The following is a 17933-nucleotide window of genomic DNA, read 5'->3' as shown; positions in this document are numbered from 1 at the left end:
AAGTAAAAAGGGCTGAGGGTATAGCTTAGAGGTAGAATGCCTCTGGGTTCAATCTCCAGTTACCCTTCCCACACACATTGATAGGCATACATATGAACGGAATATAGTGGGTTAAAAATTCAGCCTAGATCCTACCACCCATACATAGTTAAACCTATGATTGGTATTAATACTAATACTAAATTTTCTTTATTTTATGTGGTACTGGGGATTAAGCCCAAGGCATTCTACCTCTGAGTGACACTTCCAGTTATAAACATATATATATATGTGTGTGTATATATATATATATATATATACACACACACACATACATACATATATGTATGTATGTATTGGGGGTGGAACCCAGGGGCATTCTACCTCCAAGCTATACCCCCAGCCCCTATATTTTATTCTTTATTTTGAAACAGGGTCTCACTGAGTTGCAAAGGGCCTCACTAAGTAGCTGAGGCTGTCCTTGAACACAATCCTCCTGTCTCAGCCTCCCAAATGCTGGGATTACAAGTGTGCACCACCATGCCCGGCTCCAGCCCTTTATTTTTAAAATTTTTATTTTGAAACAGGATCTCGCTAGGTTGATGGAAGTCTCACTAATTGCTGAGGCTGTTGTCGAACCTGTGATCCTCCTCTCTTAGCCTCCCAAGCATGTGCTACCACGCCTGGTTAAATATTTGTAAAAATAAAATACTGAACAATCATGAAGAGACTCACTGGTGGTGAGTAATAGATTGCATGGCCTGTTTCCATGGTAAAATTTTCAATGGGGATTATTTTAATAGGCATATTTATTTTAATTTGTTTCTTTCCTTCAGAAATAAATGCAAAAGGAGTTATCCTCAATGCATTTGAACGCTATCGTCTAAAAACGTGCATTGACTTCAAGCCTTGGTCTGGAGAAGCTAACTATATATCCGTGTTCAAGGGCAGTGGGTAAGTTGAGAGCTAGTCTTCTAGGGTTCCAAGGAGCCCGCAGTGCCCAGGGAATCAGGTCCCGGCAACTATCCACAGACTGACTTTTAGGGCCGGGCCACAGCTTCCTTGCTCTTTGTTGTAGAGTAAGATAGCTTGCTTCTCGAGCCATATAAATAATGTTTTTGTTCAAGTAACCCAACTACCAATGTTAAAATAAGGTGTAATTGCATGTCATTTCTCCCACAACCTTTTGTACATTTCAGCCCATTTGTCATCTGGTCCTCTTTATTCCCCCATTTAAGCAAAACCTTTGTTGTGTGTGCATGCGTGTGTTTAATTTCATCTCAACTTAGCAAAGTTTACTGCTTAAGAAGATGACAGTGCCTTTTGTCTTGAGCCCAGCACTTTTGAGTGGTTGCTGCCCCTGTAAATATCCTTATTAATGGGCATAGGCATTCCACTGCTGCTCTGACTCTGAAGTTCCAGGGAACCCCAGGGCAGGCTGGCTAGGGAATCGCTGGCTGTAGGTGATAGGTGGTGTTAGGACAAACGTTAGGTAAGTGTTAGGTGACCCGCAAAGATCACCTGGTCTGCAGAGTTGTCCACCCTCTCCTGGCTTCTGAGAGAAAGCACAGTGTCCAGAGTCACAGGCAGGCTGCAGGAGGGCGAGGAAGTGGAGCAGCAGTGGGCTCCGCCGGGGCCTCAGCGGGCACCTTCTCATGCTTCTCCTCTGTCTCTCCATAGCTGCTGGTCTTATGTAGGAAACAGGCGCACTGGGAAGCAAGAACTTTCCATTGGGGAAAACTGTGACCGGATAGCAACAGTCCAACACGAGTTCCTCCACGCACTGGGGTTCTGGCACGAACAGTCGCGTTCAGATCGGGACGACTACGTCAGCATCATGTGGGACAGAATTCTGTCAGGTACATTTTTCTTGTTTTCTTACAGCTTTAGTTAAAAACTGAGTTTCTGAGCACTCATCCTTTCCTGCCACCTCTGCCAATGGTTAATCATTGAAAAATGTTGATGTTTTGATGTCTTACCTCGTTTAGCTTTTAGCACAGTATAGACTGAAGCACCTTCAATTTGTTGGAGTGCTACTATCCCAGAACCCTACACCTGTGCTTCTGAGCTGCATATAATTTTACAACCTGATATTTCCCAAAGCAAATTCTATGGAGCGCTGCCCCACATAGGTTCACAGGTGTCCAGCAGAAAGTAAAGTCTGTGGTCAAATGAGCTTTGGAAGTCCTAGGTTAAAAGAAATTAAACTTATAGCTACCTATTGCCACATAGCTGCAAGTTAAGAGATGTCTAGAGCAAATGAAGGGTGTTCGGTTATGATCTATGGCCTTACTCTTGATTTTCTCAAAGCTTTGTTTTGATAAGAACTTTATATGATTTGAGCATCAGCCGCACCTTATTGTGTTCACAGAATCATCTGATTTCAGGTTGGGATCAATGCTCTCTAGCATGCTAAGTGCCTGGTATCTTCTCTAGACAAATCCATTTTATTTATTTATTTTTATTTATTTTTTTATTTTTATTTTCTTGGTGGTACTGGGGTTCCTGGAAGCCCTTCTACTTCTGGGCTATACTCCCAGGCCTATTTTATATTTTTGTTTGGAAACAGGGTCTCTTAAGGCTTTGAACCTGTGCGATCCTCCTGTCTCTGCCTCCCAAGCGCGGGGATTACAAGTGTGTGCCACCACGCCCGGCGATTTTAGTTTTTTAAAACTATTTTATTTTTAATCCTGGAGGGTGAACCCAGGGACACTATCACTGAGCTATATTCCCAGCCTTTTTATTTTATTTAAATTATGGGTGGGTGTCACAGTGTTCCTTTAAAAATTAACATTTTAATAGACAAATTGTAACTATATATATTCATGGGCTAAAATGATTTTTTTTGTGTGTGTGTGGTACCAAGGATGAAACCCAGGGGGATTGTACTTCCGAGCTACACCCTCAGCCCTATTTTTTTAGCCTGTGTGTGTGTGTGTGTGTGTGTGTGTGTGTGTGTGTGTGTGTGGTCCTGGGGATAGAACCCAGAGGCATTCTACCTCCAAGTTATACTCCCAGCCCTATTTTTTATTCTTTATTTTGAAACAAGGTATCATTGAGTTGCAAAGGGCCTCACTAATAGCTGAGGCTGTCTTCCACCTGCAATCCTCCTGTCTCAGCCTCCCAAATGCTGGGATTACAAGTGTGCGCCACCATGCCCAGCCTAAAATGATATCTTGATACATACATAATATGGAATGACTGAAACAGACTAATTAAGCCAGGCACAATGGCACACACCTGTAAACCCAGCACTGCTGAGGTTGAGACACAAAGTTCACAGGTTCAAAGCCAGTGAGGCAGTAGTGCATCCTGTTTCCCAATACAAATAAAAAGGAATGGAGTAGAGCTCAGAGGTAACATGGCCCTGGGTTCAAGCCCCAGTAACACACACACACACACACACACACACACACACACACACACCACCAACACTAACACCAACACCAACCAAACCAGGCTAATCAGCATTTTCATGGAGTATTTGAAATTTTATGGACATTTGAAATAACTCTGGGCAATTTAAAGATGCATAACATTATTAATTACAGTCACCATAACTTAAATACATCTATAAATATTCCAGTAACCATGACATTTCTGACTCTATTAATCCTGGCTAATGACTCTTGTCTATGTTATCAGCCCCAGGTTCCATCTGAACCACCCATCCCGAAGTCCTCTTCATTTTATCTCTCTTTGCTGTGGACCACTTCAAACTCCCTTCAGCCCTGGCCCATGACCCTGGCTGTTTCCTGAACACTTTTTAGAACTCTCCCTTTCATCATATTCCAACTTGGAGCTGTAATAGAATCTTAGATATGTTTAGTATAGCTGCTGGAATCATAATTGTAAGTGTGAATATTATATTCTAAAATAAGAATATATAAAACACTTGAAATACAATAGATCAGCTGTAGAAAAGTTTGCTCTACTTTATTATAGTCTTTGTGTGTGTGTGGTACTGGGGATGACATCCAGGGGAATTCTACCTCAGAGCTACATCTCTAGACCAAATTTATTCTCTTATTTCGAAACAAGGTCTCACTAAGTTGCAAAGAGCGTCACTAAATTGCTGAGGCTGGCTGAGAACCTGTGATCCTCCTGTCTCAGCCTCCCAATTCCTGCGACTACAAGTATGCATCACTACGGCAGCATTATAGTCTCCATTTCTAAGTGAACAGTAGAGTAAGATAAATTGAGTTTTGTGAACATAGAGTAATTAAATATTTTTTTGTGCATCTTTTAGGACGAGAGAACAATTTTAACATATACAATGATACTGTATCGGATTTCCTGAATGTTCCCTATGATTACACTTCTGTGATGCACTACAGTAAAACTGCATTCCAAAATGGAACAGAGCCAACAATTGTAACCAGAATCTCAGATTTTGAGGATGTGATAGGCCAGAGAATGGACTTCAGTGACTACGACCTCTTGAAGCTGAACCGATTGTATAACTGCTGTATGTTACTGGTCCCACAAAGCCATGTGTGTCCCACTCTGCCAGTTGCAAAAGTGATGGCCTGTGACTATTTGCATTTTCTAAGATTATAGGAGTTTGATTTTTTTTTTTTTTTTGGTAGTACTAGGGATGGAACCCAGGGGCATTTTACCTCTGAGCGACACCCCCAGTCCTATATTTTATTCTTTATTTTGAAACAGAGTCTGACTGAATTGCACAGGGCCTCACTAAGTAGCTGAGGCTGTCTGCGACCCGCGATCCTCCTGTCTCATCCTCCCAAAAGCTCAGATTACAAGTGTGTGTCCCCATGACTGGCTCAGGAGTTTGATTTTGGGGGAGAAAAAAAAAAGCAAAATAATGCCCAGATTCCAACCTACAACTTGGATGTATCTTTTTCTTCTGATAAGATTTAGCCTTGAGAACTAAAAAACAGCTGAAATATTTTTAAGAATATGTTCAGGGCAGGTTTATGAAATGGTTACAAATTCAGTGTAGACCAATTTGACATTCAAACTTCTTCTCAGCTAAAATGAGGTGTACGGTTGTATTAGAAATGGGATAAAATTATTTGGGTTGTGGCTTAATGGTTTGAATAACAGGGAGTGTAGACTCAGTTTATTAAAAAAATTAGATGGAAAAAAACTTTGCAGGCTGTGTATTCAGGTCCACAGAATGAATCGATGTCTTGGTAGGACTTCTGCAGATAGAAAGAGGTCTTCATGCACCATCTCCCAGAATCAACAGGTATTCCCTGGAATGCCAAACTTCCTTATACTTCTATGATAAGCTCAGTTTTTATAACTTAGGTTATCATATTGTATGTGTGTTCACATATCTTTTTAATTTTGTAGCCTCTTACTTGAGTTTTATGGATTCGTGCAGTTTTGAACTGGAAAATGTGTGTGGTATGATCCAAAGTTCAGAAGATAATGCTGACTGGCGACGTGTCTCACAGGTTTCCGGGGGGCCAGAGACTGATCACTCCAACATGGGCCAGTGCAAAGGTAATGCAGTGAGAGACTTCCAGGTGTTAGGCTCAGTGGCTCATCTTTCCTTCTGCTGTGGAATGCTGGGGTTTTGCCTCTCATTTATATCAGAATTATTAATGACAATCCATTAGATTGCTACAGAGAATAGGCCTTGGGCATTAGAAGGACATGGTTGCTCTCTTTGCTTTTCGTCTCTGAGAATGTTTCTTCTTTGGAGTCAGAGCTGGGCCCTGTGAGGACTCTCCTGGGGTGTGCTCAGAGCAGGAGAAGACTGAACCTTCTAGAAGGACTTTTATCTCAGGAGTGGTGATGTTTTTTAGAAGCTTACAGAATAAAACAGACTCCCTCTAATAGAAGCACTGGGTTGTGAATCACTCAGTTTCAGAATTGTAGATAGATATGATTAAGTGTTCCTGTTATAAAAATACTTAAAATGAAGATAGAGAGCAAAATCTATATTACATTTTATTCAGATTAACATCCTTTTCCATTTTAATTTTGTTTAGAATTAAGTAGTCATTTGGCTACCATTACCAAGTTTCCATTAGTTCACTTCTGAGAGCAAATATATGAAAGTGGGCTTCAGAACTGACAACTGTTGCTTGGTAGCACAGATGATCTATGTGGGGGGAAGGCCTCCAACAGTGAACAGGTGCATTACCTTTTATTTCATTTTCTTTAAATCGACATGGACAGTGGATAGTAGTACTATATACATCAGACGAAAGGAGGTGAGGGGAGGGAAAAATAAGGGAAGGAAAAGCCAGGACAGGACAGGAGAATGATCCCCCGCCCTGGGCCAATAATAGTTTTTGAAAGCTAGCATCTGTAGTAAAAGAAAGGATGCCTAATGTCTCTTTCGTAAATTTTCTGCACTTACAGTCGTTTTAACATACTACACCCTGCTTGGTTTGTTTTCTGTTGCTGTAACTGAGTGCTCGAGGCTGGGTAGTTTATGAGGAAAAGAATTCATTTCTCAGAGTTCTGGAGGCAAGCATGAGGGCTTGGAGCCGGCGCCTGGTGGTGGCTGGCCAAAGCTTTCTTACTCATGGCAGAAGGTGTCACAGGTTAGGCAAGCAAGCGAGCCAGCTCAGATCTCTATTCTGTTACAAAGCCACTCACGCCATGACGGGCCCCACTCTGAGGGCTCCGGAGCCCCGATTGCCTCCCATAGGCCCCACTTCCAAATGCCATAGACATGAGCACTTGAAAGTTGTTTCCAAACGTGAACTCTGGAGCACACACTCAGAGCAGAGAAGCTGCGTGCAGTGGGAACAAAGCACGTGTGTGCTATAGGTAAAGGAAGTGGGCTATGCACGCCAGAGTCACTAGCTGTCTCCCACTGGAGACGACTTAAAAGGTCCAGTCAGTACTGCAGATAGTAGAAGCAAAGAACTGGGGAGACTTTTGGGATTCTTGAGCCCATCCATTATGATTCCCAACTTTTTCATTGTGAAGATCATTTTAAAACATTTAAATGTGGACCTCACCTGATGATTGCTATACTTCTAATGTCGTCTGGAAGTTGAATTCTTTCCTGCTTTCTCTCTCCTCCCTCCCTTCCTCCCTTTTCTTCTGTCTCTTACCCTCTCTCCTTCCCTCCTTTTCTTTCTTTCTTCATCTGTTTAAAGCCTAAGAATTTAGAAAGCATTTTAAAAAATGGGTAGGCTGAGCATGATGGCGCATACCATAACCCCAATTAAGAAGCTAAGATGGGCCGGGCGTGGTGGCGCACACTTGCACTTGGGAGGCCGAGACAGGAGGATCGCTCAGGTTTGAAGCGCTTAAGAGACCCTGTTTCCAAAAATAAAAAAAGTATGAAATAAGTCTGGGAGTGTAGCCCGGAGGTAGCCCAGGAACCCCAGTACCACCAAAAAAAAAAAAAAAAAAAAAAAAGATGCTAAGATGGAAGGATCACAGGTTCAAGGACAGCCTCAGCAACCTATAATCTCAGAGGTAGAATGCTTCTAGGTTCAATCCCCAGTATTTTTATTTGTTTGTTTTGCTGTTTTTCCTGGTGGTACCGCGGTTCCTGGAAACCCTTCTACCTCCAGGATACATCCCCAGACCTATTTTTATATTTTTTTATTTGGAAACAGGGTCTCTTAAGCCAGTGCAGCTGGCTTCGAACCTGCGTGATTCTCCTGTCTCCGCCTCCCAAGCGTGGGGATTACAGGCGTGCACCACCACACCTGGCCTAATCCCCAGTATTTTTTAAAAAATAAAATAAAATGGCAGATCAGCTAACACCTCCCCTGCACCCTGCATGCACACAGCAGGCTTACTTCTCCAGAAGTACTTAAATTAGTCTGGGACACACAGATACTATAGCTTTCTAAGTACCCAGGTTTCAAGCCTTCTCTGGCTTAATTTCCATTTCCTCGTGCATATCCTAAAGCTGGGCAGCTGTTAGTGTTTTGCTGCTGGTAGCTGTTCCCACTTACAGCTGGGCCAGAATCTGCCTTGTGGTCCTTTGCTTAGGCATGACACCATGACATTGGATTTTTAAAAAGAGCTTGTTAGCCGGGCGTGGTGAAGCACACTTGTAATCCCCGCACTTGGGAGGCTGAGACAGGAGGATCGCACAGGTTCGAAGCCAGCCTCGGCTACTTAGTGAGGCTCTCAGCAACTTAGTGAGACCCCGTTTCCAAATATAAAATAGGTCTGGGAGTATAGCCCGGAGGTAGAAAGCCCCTGGGTTCCACCCCTAGTACCGCAAAAAAAAAAAAAAAAAAAAAAAAAAAAAAAAAAAAATTAGCTTGTAACACTTAAGCTTTCTATATCTTTACAGCTCATAACAAATGAACATAAGCAGAGACCAGTGCCTACAAGCAAACTTCCTTTATTATAAATAAGAATTTTACAAATAATAGATTTGAGTTTTACTGTATGATATCAAACACTTGGGCTCCTGAGGTTTCCACCTTGTGATTTCTATATTGTTGTTAGATCTGTGTAAGGATTCCTCATCTTTGTTTTTTTACCCAGTGTCTGTTTTCTTTTAATTTCTCTTTTGTTCTCTTACCAGATTCTGGTTTCTTCATGCACTTTGACCGTAGTTCTGTGAATGTGGGGGCCACGGCAATGTTGGAAAGTAGAACGATGTACCCTAAAAGAGGATTTCAGTGTTTGGAGTTTTATTTGTACAACAGTGGAAGTGAAAACGACCAGCTGAACATCTATGTCAGGGAGTACTCCACAGGCGGCGTGGGTGGTTTAATCCTCGTGGAAAAAATAACAGGTATAATATCAACATTCCAATTCCATCCCCCTCTGTTTAGCAATGAGGTACAATCTGAAATACAGGTGCTATTTTTTTTCTTCATGCAACAACTTGGAACAGAGTAGGGGCTGATTCCGTACTGTTCAGGTAGAACTTGATCCTTGTTCTATAAGGATGCTAAAGGGAAGGTCCTCTGCATTCTATATTATGTGACACTTGGTTACGAGACATAGTTCAGCTTCTGGAATTGTGGAGTTCAGTTTTTGACAAAAGGTAAAGGCACAGTGTGAAGGCGCTTAGGCGAAGGGGAAGGGTTAGGGCTAGTTCACTGTGAGGGTCTATGAAATGGATGAGGAGGACTGGACCTGTCTCTGAGCATTGTGTTTTATCTCAGAAAGCCCTGTTCGTAGACTGGTACTTTGGGTGTTTAGCTTCCCAGCTCACCTTGTACCAAATATGTCATCAGAGTGGAAGGAGGACTCTTTCTGATTTCCAGCTTAAAAATCAGTCCCATCAAAGGACTCTGTTATGATTAGACTAATTGTAACTGTTGGAACAGTTACTGAGCAGAGAGTAACTCCGCTCATCCTTCATACCAATCATGTGTCAGAGAGATGGTCCAATGGACCACCCATTTAAAAAGATGACTAAGAGGCTCCCTGGGGAAGGGAGGGAGGCAAGTGGAATACTCTCTGCTCTACATAATACCTGTGGCTGAATAAATTGAACAAAACTATTAAAAAGTGGATCCACACTATGCTGTACACTATGCCATTTTCACCCTCTGTTTAGCAATGAGGTACAGTCTAAAATATAGGTGCTATTTTTCTTTGTGAACACCTATGAGCAGTGAGATTCTTAATATCACCAAAAATATGCTCACGTTGTGTATATGCATTAAATATGAGATTATATGTTATATGTGATATGTGGACGTATATTAACATATGAAAACCTTATATAAAAGTATCACATATGAATACAAATAATAATCATTGTGTTGACTACAAGTGTGACATGATTCCTCCGCTGTTGTCCATCTGAGGGCTGCTGAAGATTTTTAGTGTACTACTTCTTATGTGGAATATGTGATATAACAAAATAACGCAAAATGACATGTGTTGCTAGTGGAGTATACGATCATAGTTGAGAAGAAAGTACAGATTAGAGAGAGAGAGATAATAACAAATATCAGATCAATATTTATAAAGTAGAGTCACTAGTAAGTGATCTGAGGAGTCAGTCATAGGATGTGGCCTTCTGAGGCTTATCGATCCCTGTTTGATACTGCTAAAAAGTTGACTAAAAATTGTGCATGTGAGGACAGTATTCCAATCAAACTATAAATATATCAGAGAAAGCTTTGGGCACATGGGTACAGATGTTAAATATTGGACTCCTTGACTGTTAACTAATATAGAATGTTAGGTAAAGCTGAGTGCAGTGGCGCTGGCCTGGAATCCCAGTACTTAGGAGGCTGAGACAGGAGGATTGCAGGTTTGAGGACAGCTTCAAGAAGTAGTGAGACTCTCATCATCCTAGCAAGATCCTGCTTCAAAATAAAAATAAAAAATAATAAAAATATAATAAAGGCCTGGGGGTGTAGCTTTAGAGGTAGAAGGCCCCTGGGTTCAATCCCCAGTACCAAATAAAATAAATAAATAAATAAATAAAGGAATGGCAAGTAACATATCAGTAGGGTATGGAGCATTCATGAATTACAGTGGTTGCTTGCTTACCCATCTCTGGGAAAGGGTGACCTATCTGAGAAAAAATAGAAGCATTCAGACATTCCAGGTATATAGTGTGACCCTATGCAAATACCTTGAAGTAAATGATCCTGAACTGGAGAAGTGACAAGACATAGCCCAGACCTGTAGGAATCAATAGTTCTTGGGCATTCATTAGCTCATGAAGGTTAGACCTCTAATGTTGATTTGCATGTGACGCATGGTCTTTTGTCTTTGAAATATTCATTCTTTTTGCAGACATACCCGTTGGGAGCTGGCAACTTTACTATGTAACACTGCAAGTGACCAACAAATTTAGAGTGGCATTTGAAGGACTGAGAGGCTCCGGTGCATCGTCGGGTGGTTTGTCGATTGATGACATCAATCTTTCTGAAACCCGGTGCCCTCATCATATCTGGCATATAAGGAATTTCACACAGCTCATTGACAGCCAAAATGGAACTCTATATAGCCCTCCATTTTATTCTTCCAAAGGTTATGCTTTTCAGATTTACTTGGATCTACAATCTTTGACTAATGCTGGGATATATTTCCACTTGATCTCTGGAGCCAACGATGATCAATTACAGTGGCCATGTCCTTGGCAACAAGCCACGATGACGCTCTTGGATCAAAATCCTGACATTCGGCAGCGTATGTCCAACCAGCGGAGTATAACTACAGACCCATTCATGACCACTGGTTTGTGACTCATTTTCTTTATTGCTAAAACACGATCACTGGTCCAGGAGGAACAGATGATTAGGGAATGAGAGATTGCACAGTTGGTTACTAAGGGGATTTTGAGCCCCAAATGTTAACAGAAGATATTTAGGGGGAAGGTTTCAATACCTGAGGACAGAATCTCAAAGCAGGAGACTCATGGGAATGCGGGCAAGGACTGGGACAAAGAGAGGTATTGGCGATCCTCCTGGGGACCAGTTAGTTCCCTGATTGGCAGCACTGCTCAGTGGGTGTTGGTTTTACACTGACACTCCTGGGTTCAAATCTAAGTTTTGCTTCTCCTTTGCTATGTGACCTTGAGCAAATATCCTCTTGGAGCCTCAGTGTTCTCAGTTGTAAAACCAAGGCGGTAATAATTATACTGCAGATTTGTTACGTGAACTGGTGCAGATGGAGTATGTAAGCTGCTGGAAGGGTCTGGTGTGTAGCATCTCAGAGGCTAAGTCCCTTTAAGCGGTAGGGACCTGGTCATGCAGCTGAGGTCGCCAAAAACACTGCAGCTCTGGGGACAGGGGCAGATCTGGATCAGAAGGGAGACGTGGGGCCGGTGGACTGGAGCTTCGGTGGAAGGGCTGTGGAAGTGGGTTCTAACTTTTTATTAAGGGACCTGAAGGACTTGCCAACAGTGACATCATGCCCCATCTTTCCAGTCTCAAAAAGGAACAGTGGGCAGAAAGCAAAGGTCACACTTCCAATTTCAATAATCCTTTGTCTTTGGGAATCAAATAAAGGAAAAAAATGGAATTATGGCAAGTTGAGTATTATTGCTAAATCCAAATTTTATAAATAAAAAGCATAGACCAAAGTGGCATAGAAACAAAAAGTGATTTAATAGGATAGAAAAAAGCCGGGCCCGGTGGTGCATGCTTATAATCCCAGTACTTGGGAGGCTGAGACAGGAGGAGGGCAAGTTCGAGGCCAGCCTCAGCTACTTGGTGAGTCCCTCTGCAACTTAGTGAGGCCCAGTTTCAAAATAAGGAATTTATGGGCTGGGGGTATAGCTTGGAGGTAGAATGCCCCTGGGCTCAATCCCCAGTATTGAAAAAAAAATATTCATGAAGGGGATTGCAGGGATTTGACATTCAAAAAAAATTTTCAATTTTTTCCAAAATTTTCCTCCTTGAATGATACTGAAAATGGTTTAGGCCTGTGTGGCTCATCACCTTGCCAAGGAGCAGTGATTTTCTGTCTTCTAGTCCTAAAGGACTTCACTCTGTTAGGTCAATTAGCAGTTAATGCGATCAACTGTCCTATGCTCACATTAAAACCTCTGTCACCAACCTCTTTCACTAAGTCAGCTGAAAGGACTCCCTGTAACTCAGAAGGGTTTCTGCACCAGCCAATCACCGTGGGTGTAACATCCCCACCCGGAACTTCTGGTACCTCTCCTCTCAGTGTCGAGCACACCTCCCTGCCAGGCAATTTCACTCCCTCCAGATTATAAATGAACGAGCACCAGGGATTTTCCAGGGAATGCATCACAGGTCATTTAATTATTTGGGGCTTTCTTCTAATTGGATTCCACATTACCAGCTCTTTCCTACCACCAAAAGCTACAATGATGCTAAGCACAGTCCATTAATATAAATTACTTTTTCAGGTAATGGAAGCTATTTTTGGGACAGGCCTTCCAAAGTGGGAGCAGAGGTGTTTTTCCCTAATGGAACTCAGTTTTTCAGAAGTCGTGGCTATGGGACCAGTGCCTTTATAACCCAGGAGAGGCTGAGAAGCAGAGATTTTATAAAAGGAAATGATGTTTATATCCTATTGACAGTGGAAGGTATGTCAATAAAAGTAGTTTTATTTAAGCTAGCACTTTTGTTGTGGCCACTGGTTATTCCCTGTGTTCTTCCGGGTTTCATTTTTAGGTCTATTACGGGATGTGGGAAGAAATGAGCATGTGTGAGGGTATTTTTTTGGAATGAATCATTAACAATATGAAAATCATTTGAGACAACAAAAGTTCCAGGATAAAATAATTTAATTACTACCATATGGAGCAATGATAGAAACCTTTAGGCTGGATAATTTCCTTAGAAATAAGTTAAAATACAAGCTGGGCATGTTGGCACACACCTATAATCCCAGTACTTGGGAGGCTGAGACAGGAGGATCTCAGGTTCAAAAACAGTCTCAGAAAGTAGTGAGACTCTCATCAAACCAGTGAAAACCTGTTTCAAAATAAAAATAAAGGAAAAAATAAGGGCTAAGCTCAGAGATATAATGTCCTTGGGTTCAGTTCCCAGTACTGAAAAAAAATTAAAATATAGTTAATATTTCTTAGGATCATGCTTTATGATTTGAGAAAAAAAAGAAATTAAAATATAGTTAATATTTCTTAGGATCATGCTTTATGATTTGAGAAATAAAACTATCACAAAAGCACATGAAATTAAACTGCAGATGGGCTGTCTTATCTTCTGATTTAGATACACACACATACATACATACCTGCAAATGTTTAGACACATATCTCTAGTATAAAATAATAATATGTTATATAACATTAGTATATTGTCTTTTGAAATTTCTTATTCATAGCGACCAATAAGTTGTTTTCCAGCAATTCTTATGGTTTCTGTTTTATGTGGTAGAATTAATTCATCTATCATGAAAGACTCTTTTGTATCACAGTACATCAGAACCTTTGCTGTGATGTAAGGAGGTGCCGTTAAAACCCATGAAATTTTGATTCCAATGTCTATTAGAGAAAATCTGTATTATACTTCTTGGGAAAATTACTCAAAAATGACTCTTTACCCTGTTTCAAAAAAGAAAACCAAAAGGTTAGTGTGTAGCTCAGAGATAAAATGCCCCTGGGTTCAATCTCCAGTATCCCCATCCCCCGAAAAAATCCCATAAGAAGGTAGAGTGCAAAACTTTATTGCCTGTGCTACTCCTGTCCTACCTCGGAGCTACTGTTTCAGTGTCATATAATGATGAAAAATTAAAATGCTTGCCTATGTGTAAAAAATGCATGCAAACTCATTTTGAAGTTTAGCAACTCTTTTTTTACCTTGACATAATCAGAGAAACACGGGTGGATGATAATACTTCTCAGGGGACTTCCTATTACATCACAAGAAGTTGTAAATATTCTACTGTATCTTAACAATCCTATTTTATAAAATATGCATCAGTGAAAAAATGATTCTTGTAAAGAGAAAACATTTTATGCAGTGGAGATAAACATCACGTATAAACTCTCTTTGGTTCTTTTTTGGTCAAAAGCACAAAAAACAAAGAATTTGGCACTGGTTATTAGAGCATCAGGAGTCTTGCTTAAAATCGCTGCCATCTTACCAAGCAAGAGACCCATCCATGACTTTGGGCAGTCTTTGACTTTTTACTGTGTGTGTGTGTGTGTGTGTTCCTAGGGATTGAACCCAGGTGCATTATACCTCTGAGCTATACCCTCGGCCCTTTATTTATTTGTTTAACTTTGAAATAAGGTCTTGCTAAGTTGCTGAGGCTGTCCTTGAACTTGCGATCCTCTTGTTTCAGCCTTCCAAGTCTGGAGACTGCAGGCATACGCCACCATGCCCGGCTTGTTTTACACTTCTGAGCTTTGGTTTCCTTACCTGTCTTTAGAGGTTGCTGTCAGGGGCTTGTGGCCTTCAGAGCTTCAGCAGCTAAGCTACGTTGCAGCCCAGAGCTCGGCCCAGCTTCTCTTTCCCTGTTTCTTCACTCCAGTGAACATTGCTGGACCACGCATCAAGTTCTCCTCAGTTTCTAGCCGGCATGGTGGTGCACACCTGCAATCTCAGCACTTGGGGAGCTGAAACTGGAGGATTGCAGGTTCAATGCCAGTTTCGGCAATTTAGTGAGACTCAGAACTTAGTGAAACCCTTTCCCAATACCAAAAAAAAAAAAAAAAAAAAAATAGGGCTGGGGTGTAGCACAGAGGTAGAACACCCTGAGGTCCAATCTCCAGTACAAAAAACAACAAAAAAAATTACTTAAATTTCTTACCAGCCTGAAAACCAAACTTCCGTTTTGAAACTTAAAAGTCCAGTGATTATTCAGGCAAACGCTGATTCCCATCGTGCTCTTTCCTTGCTTTCCCTAGACGTATCTCACCTCAATTCTTCACAACCGGAGGTCGAGCCCATCCCGACCTCTGACACTGGCGGCACTGGTGACGTTTGCTCAGCGATCACTTGTGAGAACGACGGCATCTGCACTGTCCGCGAAGGCAGAGCCGAGTGCAGGTAGGGGCCGCGCGGGAGGCGCCTCCCAATCTCTTGCTGGAAACTTCATTGTCGTAGTGTAGGATTAAATGCCAGTAGTTCATATGAACGAAACTGGTCAACGTCATCTCAAAGCCACTCGCAGAATACTTGGGTTTTTTTGTACTCTGTTTAGAACTTTACATAGTCCTGAAGACAATGAAATTAGTTTGGGAAAGTAGCACATACATTCTAATTGCCTAAAAATAGTCCTCACAAGTTAGGTATGTTGTAAGTCTTCACCACAGTTGGGTCCGTTTAAGCAGGGCTGTGTCCATTCCTATATGAAGATCCTGTCTCCCATATGAAGGTGGAGGGCTAAACTTTCTTTATTGCCTGTGCCACTCCCTTCCTACCTGGAGCTGCTGTCTTAGTGTCAGGTTAGGAGTCGTTCCATTCTTTCTTTCCTTTGCTCTTGCGTGGCCTCCTGGTGCCAGGCTAATGCCTCATCCCAGCGTGGGTGAAGCAGTTCACACGCTAGTGACTTACAGATAGACTAATGGTGATCCAGGTGTGTTGGTGCACTTCTGTGATCCCAGCAGTTGGGAGGCTGAGACAGGAGAATGGCAGGTTTGAGGCTAGTCTCAGCAATTTAGTCAGGTCTGCAGCAACTTAGTAAGACCCTGTTTCAAAATTTAAAAAATAAAATAAAACAGGGATGGGGGTGTAAACTCAGAGGCAGAATGCCCCTGGATTCAATTCCTAGTACCCCAAAACAAAAATAAAACAACAAATAGATTAACAGTGATCAACACCTTCGACAGTGAAGAGTTCCAGAGTTAACTGTCAGCATGTTAACTCCACATCGTGTCCCAACATACAGGTGTCCCTCGGGGGAAGACTGGTGGTACCTGGGGGAGCGGTGTGAGAGGAGAGGCTCAACCCAGGACACCATCATCATCACTGTCTCCTCCACCGCCGCGGTGTTTGTCCTCATGCTGATAGTCACCCTCGTCAGCGTCTATTGTATCAGGAGGAAATATCGTCGAAGGGAAAGTTCAAATACAGCAAACACGAGTGTGGAAAACGTAAGTTGTGTCTACCGTTTGGTTATTCATAACCCACTGATGCCCGGGCGTGGTAGCACATGCCCGTAACCCCAAGACTTGAGACACCAAGACTGCAGGATCACAGGTTTGAGGTTAGTCTCAGCATCTTAGCAATATCCTCAGCAACTTAGTGAGACTCTATTTCTTTTTTTATTATTTTTTAAATTTTTATTGGTGTATTGTAATCATACATCACATTGGAATACAAGACTTGAGAGGATATACAAGCACACATCATCCAATTAGCCCTCATCCAGCCCCCATCCCATTCCCTCCCCCTCCTTCTATCCCATGCTTGTTTGGTGATTAATTTTGATACATTTGTTTATGTACCTCCTGCGTTTGAAAGAGGCTCCATCCTCCCCTATTCCATACCCTCTGATTGGTCACCTTAATTGCTTCACTATAGGGCCCTTTCTACAGCTCGACCTCTTCCTGTTACCCCTTTCCTCCTAGTTATTGCTGATTAGGGGAAGCATCTGGTTTTAATTTTCTGCGATATTTCTCTGTGCATGCCGCATTGCAAATACCGATCCCACTCTTGACGGCCCCAGTTGTGGCCTGGCTACCCGGTGGACTGATCCAGACCTCGCTGGCTCAAGCAGTGGCCTTGCCTCATGTGAGGCCCCAATTCTGGTCTCGCTGGCCCTGACACAGGCCTAACCCCTCAGCTGGCTTTGATCCCGGCCTCGGAGGCCCCAGTACCGGCCTTCCTCACGGCAGGCTCCGATGCTAGCCGATGGCCCCGGCATCGGCCTAACCACTCGGCAGGCTCCGATCCCGGCCTCGGAGGCCTCAATAGTGGCCTTGCCAGTGAGACTCTATTCCGAAGTAAAAAATAAAATAGGACTGGGGGTGTAGCTCAGAGGAAGAATGCCCCTGAGTTCAATCCCTAGTGCCACAAACAACAACAACAACAACAACAACAACAACAAACATAAAACCTATTGGTGGCCAGGTGCGGTGGCACACGCCGATAATCCAAGTACTTGGGAGACTGAGACAGGAGGATTGCAGGTTTGAGGTCAGCCATCAGCAACTTAGTGAGGTTCTCCACAACTTAGAACCTGTTGCAAAATAAAAAATAAAATAGGGCTGGGGCATAGCTCAAAGGTAGAATGCCCCTGGGTTCAATCTCCAGTATCACACACACACACAAAAAGTTGATGAATTGTTATGGGGTAGAATTTTTATTTGCTCTTTTTTATCCTATCTTTGTTTCCTTTGCTGGGACAACTGATTTGAGACTATGGATTACTATCACCACCACTGATCAACAGTTCTGGAACTAGGGTCCATGCTGGGGACATGGTGGCTCATAAGTGCCTTTATTCTCAAGGCCTTGCAGTGGGGGCTCAACTCAGGTCTGTAGGGAAGAGGTGCAGCTATTTTTGGTGAAGCTTTTCCAATTAGACACTTTCTGCTAATTCTACCTTCATAAGAAGTAACTAATTCCAAGACAAGATATGTAGATAGAAAGTTTCAAGTTCTTTCTTTCTTCTTTCTTTCTCTCTCTCTCTCT

At 42.3% G+C, this 17933-nt stretch overlaps 1 protein-coding gene across 1 annotated transcript in view; it reads left to right on the top strand.

Moving 5' to 3' along the window:
* MEP1B (meprin A subunit beta) overlaps window positions 1-17933 on the top strand; it is a gene marked incomplete at both ends in the record, with an annotated part of 40660 nt that overhangs the window by 12068 nt on the left and 10659 nt on the right. Inside the window, 9 exons of the mRNA XM_080714703.1 lie at window positions 816-933; window positions 1660-1838; window positions 4229-4447; window positions 5299-5451; window positions 8465-8677; window positions 10648-11091; window positions 12734-12913; window positions 15203-15344; window positions 16186-16390. Coding sequence (XP_080570829.1) covers window positions 816-933; window positions 1660-1838; window positions 4229-4447; window positions 5299-5451; window positions 8465-8677; window positions 10648-11091; window positions 12734-12913; window positions 15203-15344; window positions 16186-16390 — 1853 coding nt within the window. The remainder of the gene's footprint in view (window positions 1-815; window positions 934-1659; window positions 1839-4228; window positions 4448-5298; window positions 5452-8464; window positions 8678-10647; window positions 11092-12733; window positions 12914-15202; window positions 15345-16185; window positions 16391-17933) is intronic.

This window comes from Muscardinus avellanarius, assembly GCF_963383645.1.
Source record: "Muscardinus avellanarius genome assembly, chromosome: 17".
Taxonomy (NCBI): Eukaryota; Metazoa; Chordata; class Mammalia; order Rodentia; family Gliridae; genus Muscardinus; species Muscardinus avellanarius.
This window is presented reverse-complemented; position numbering and strand designations above follow the sequence as displayed.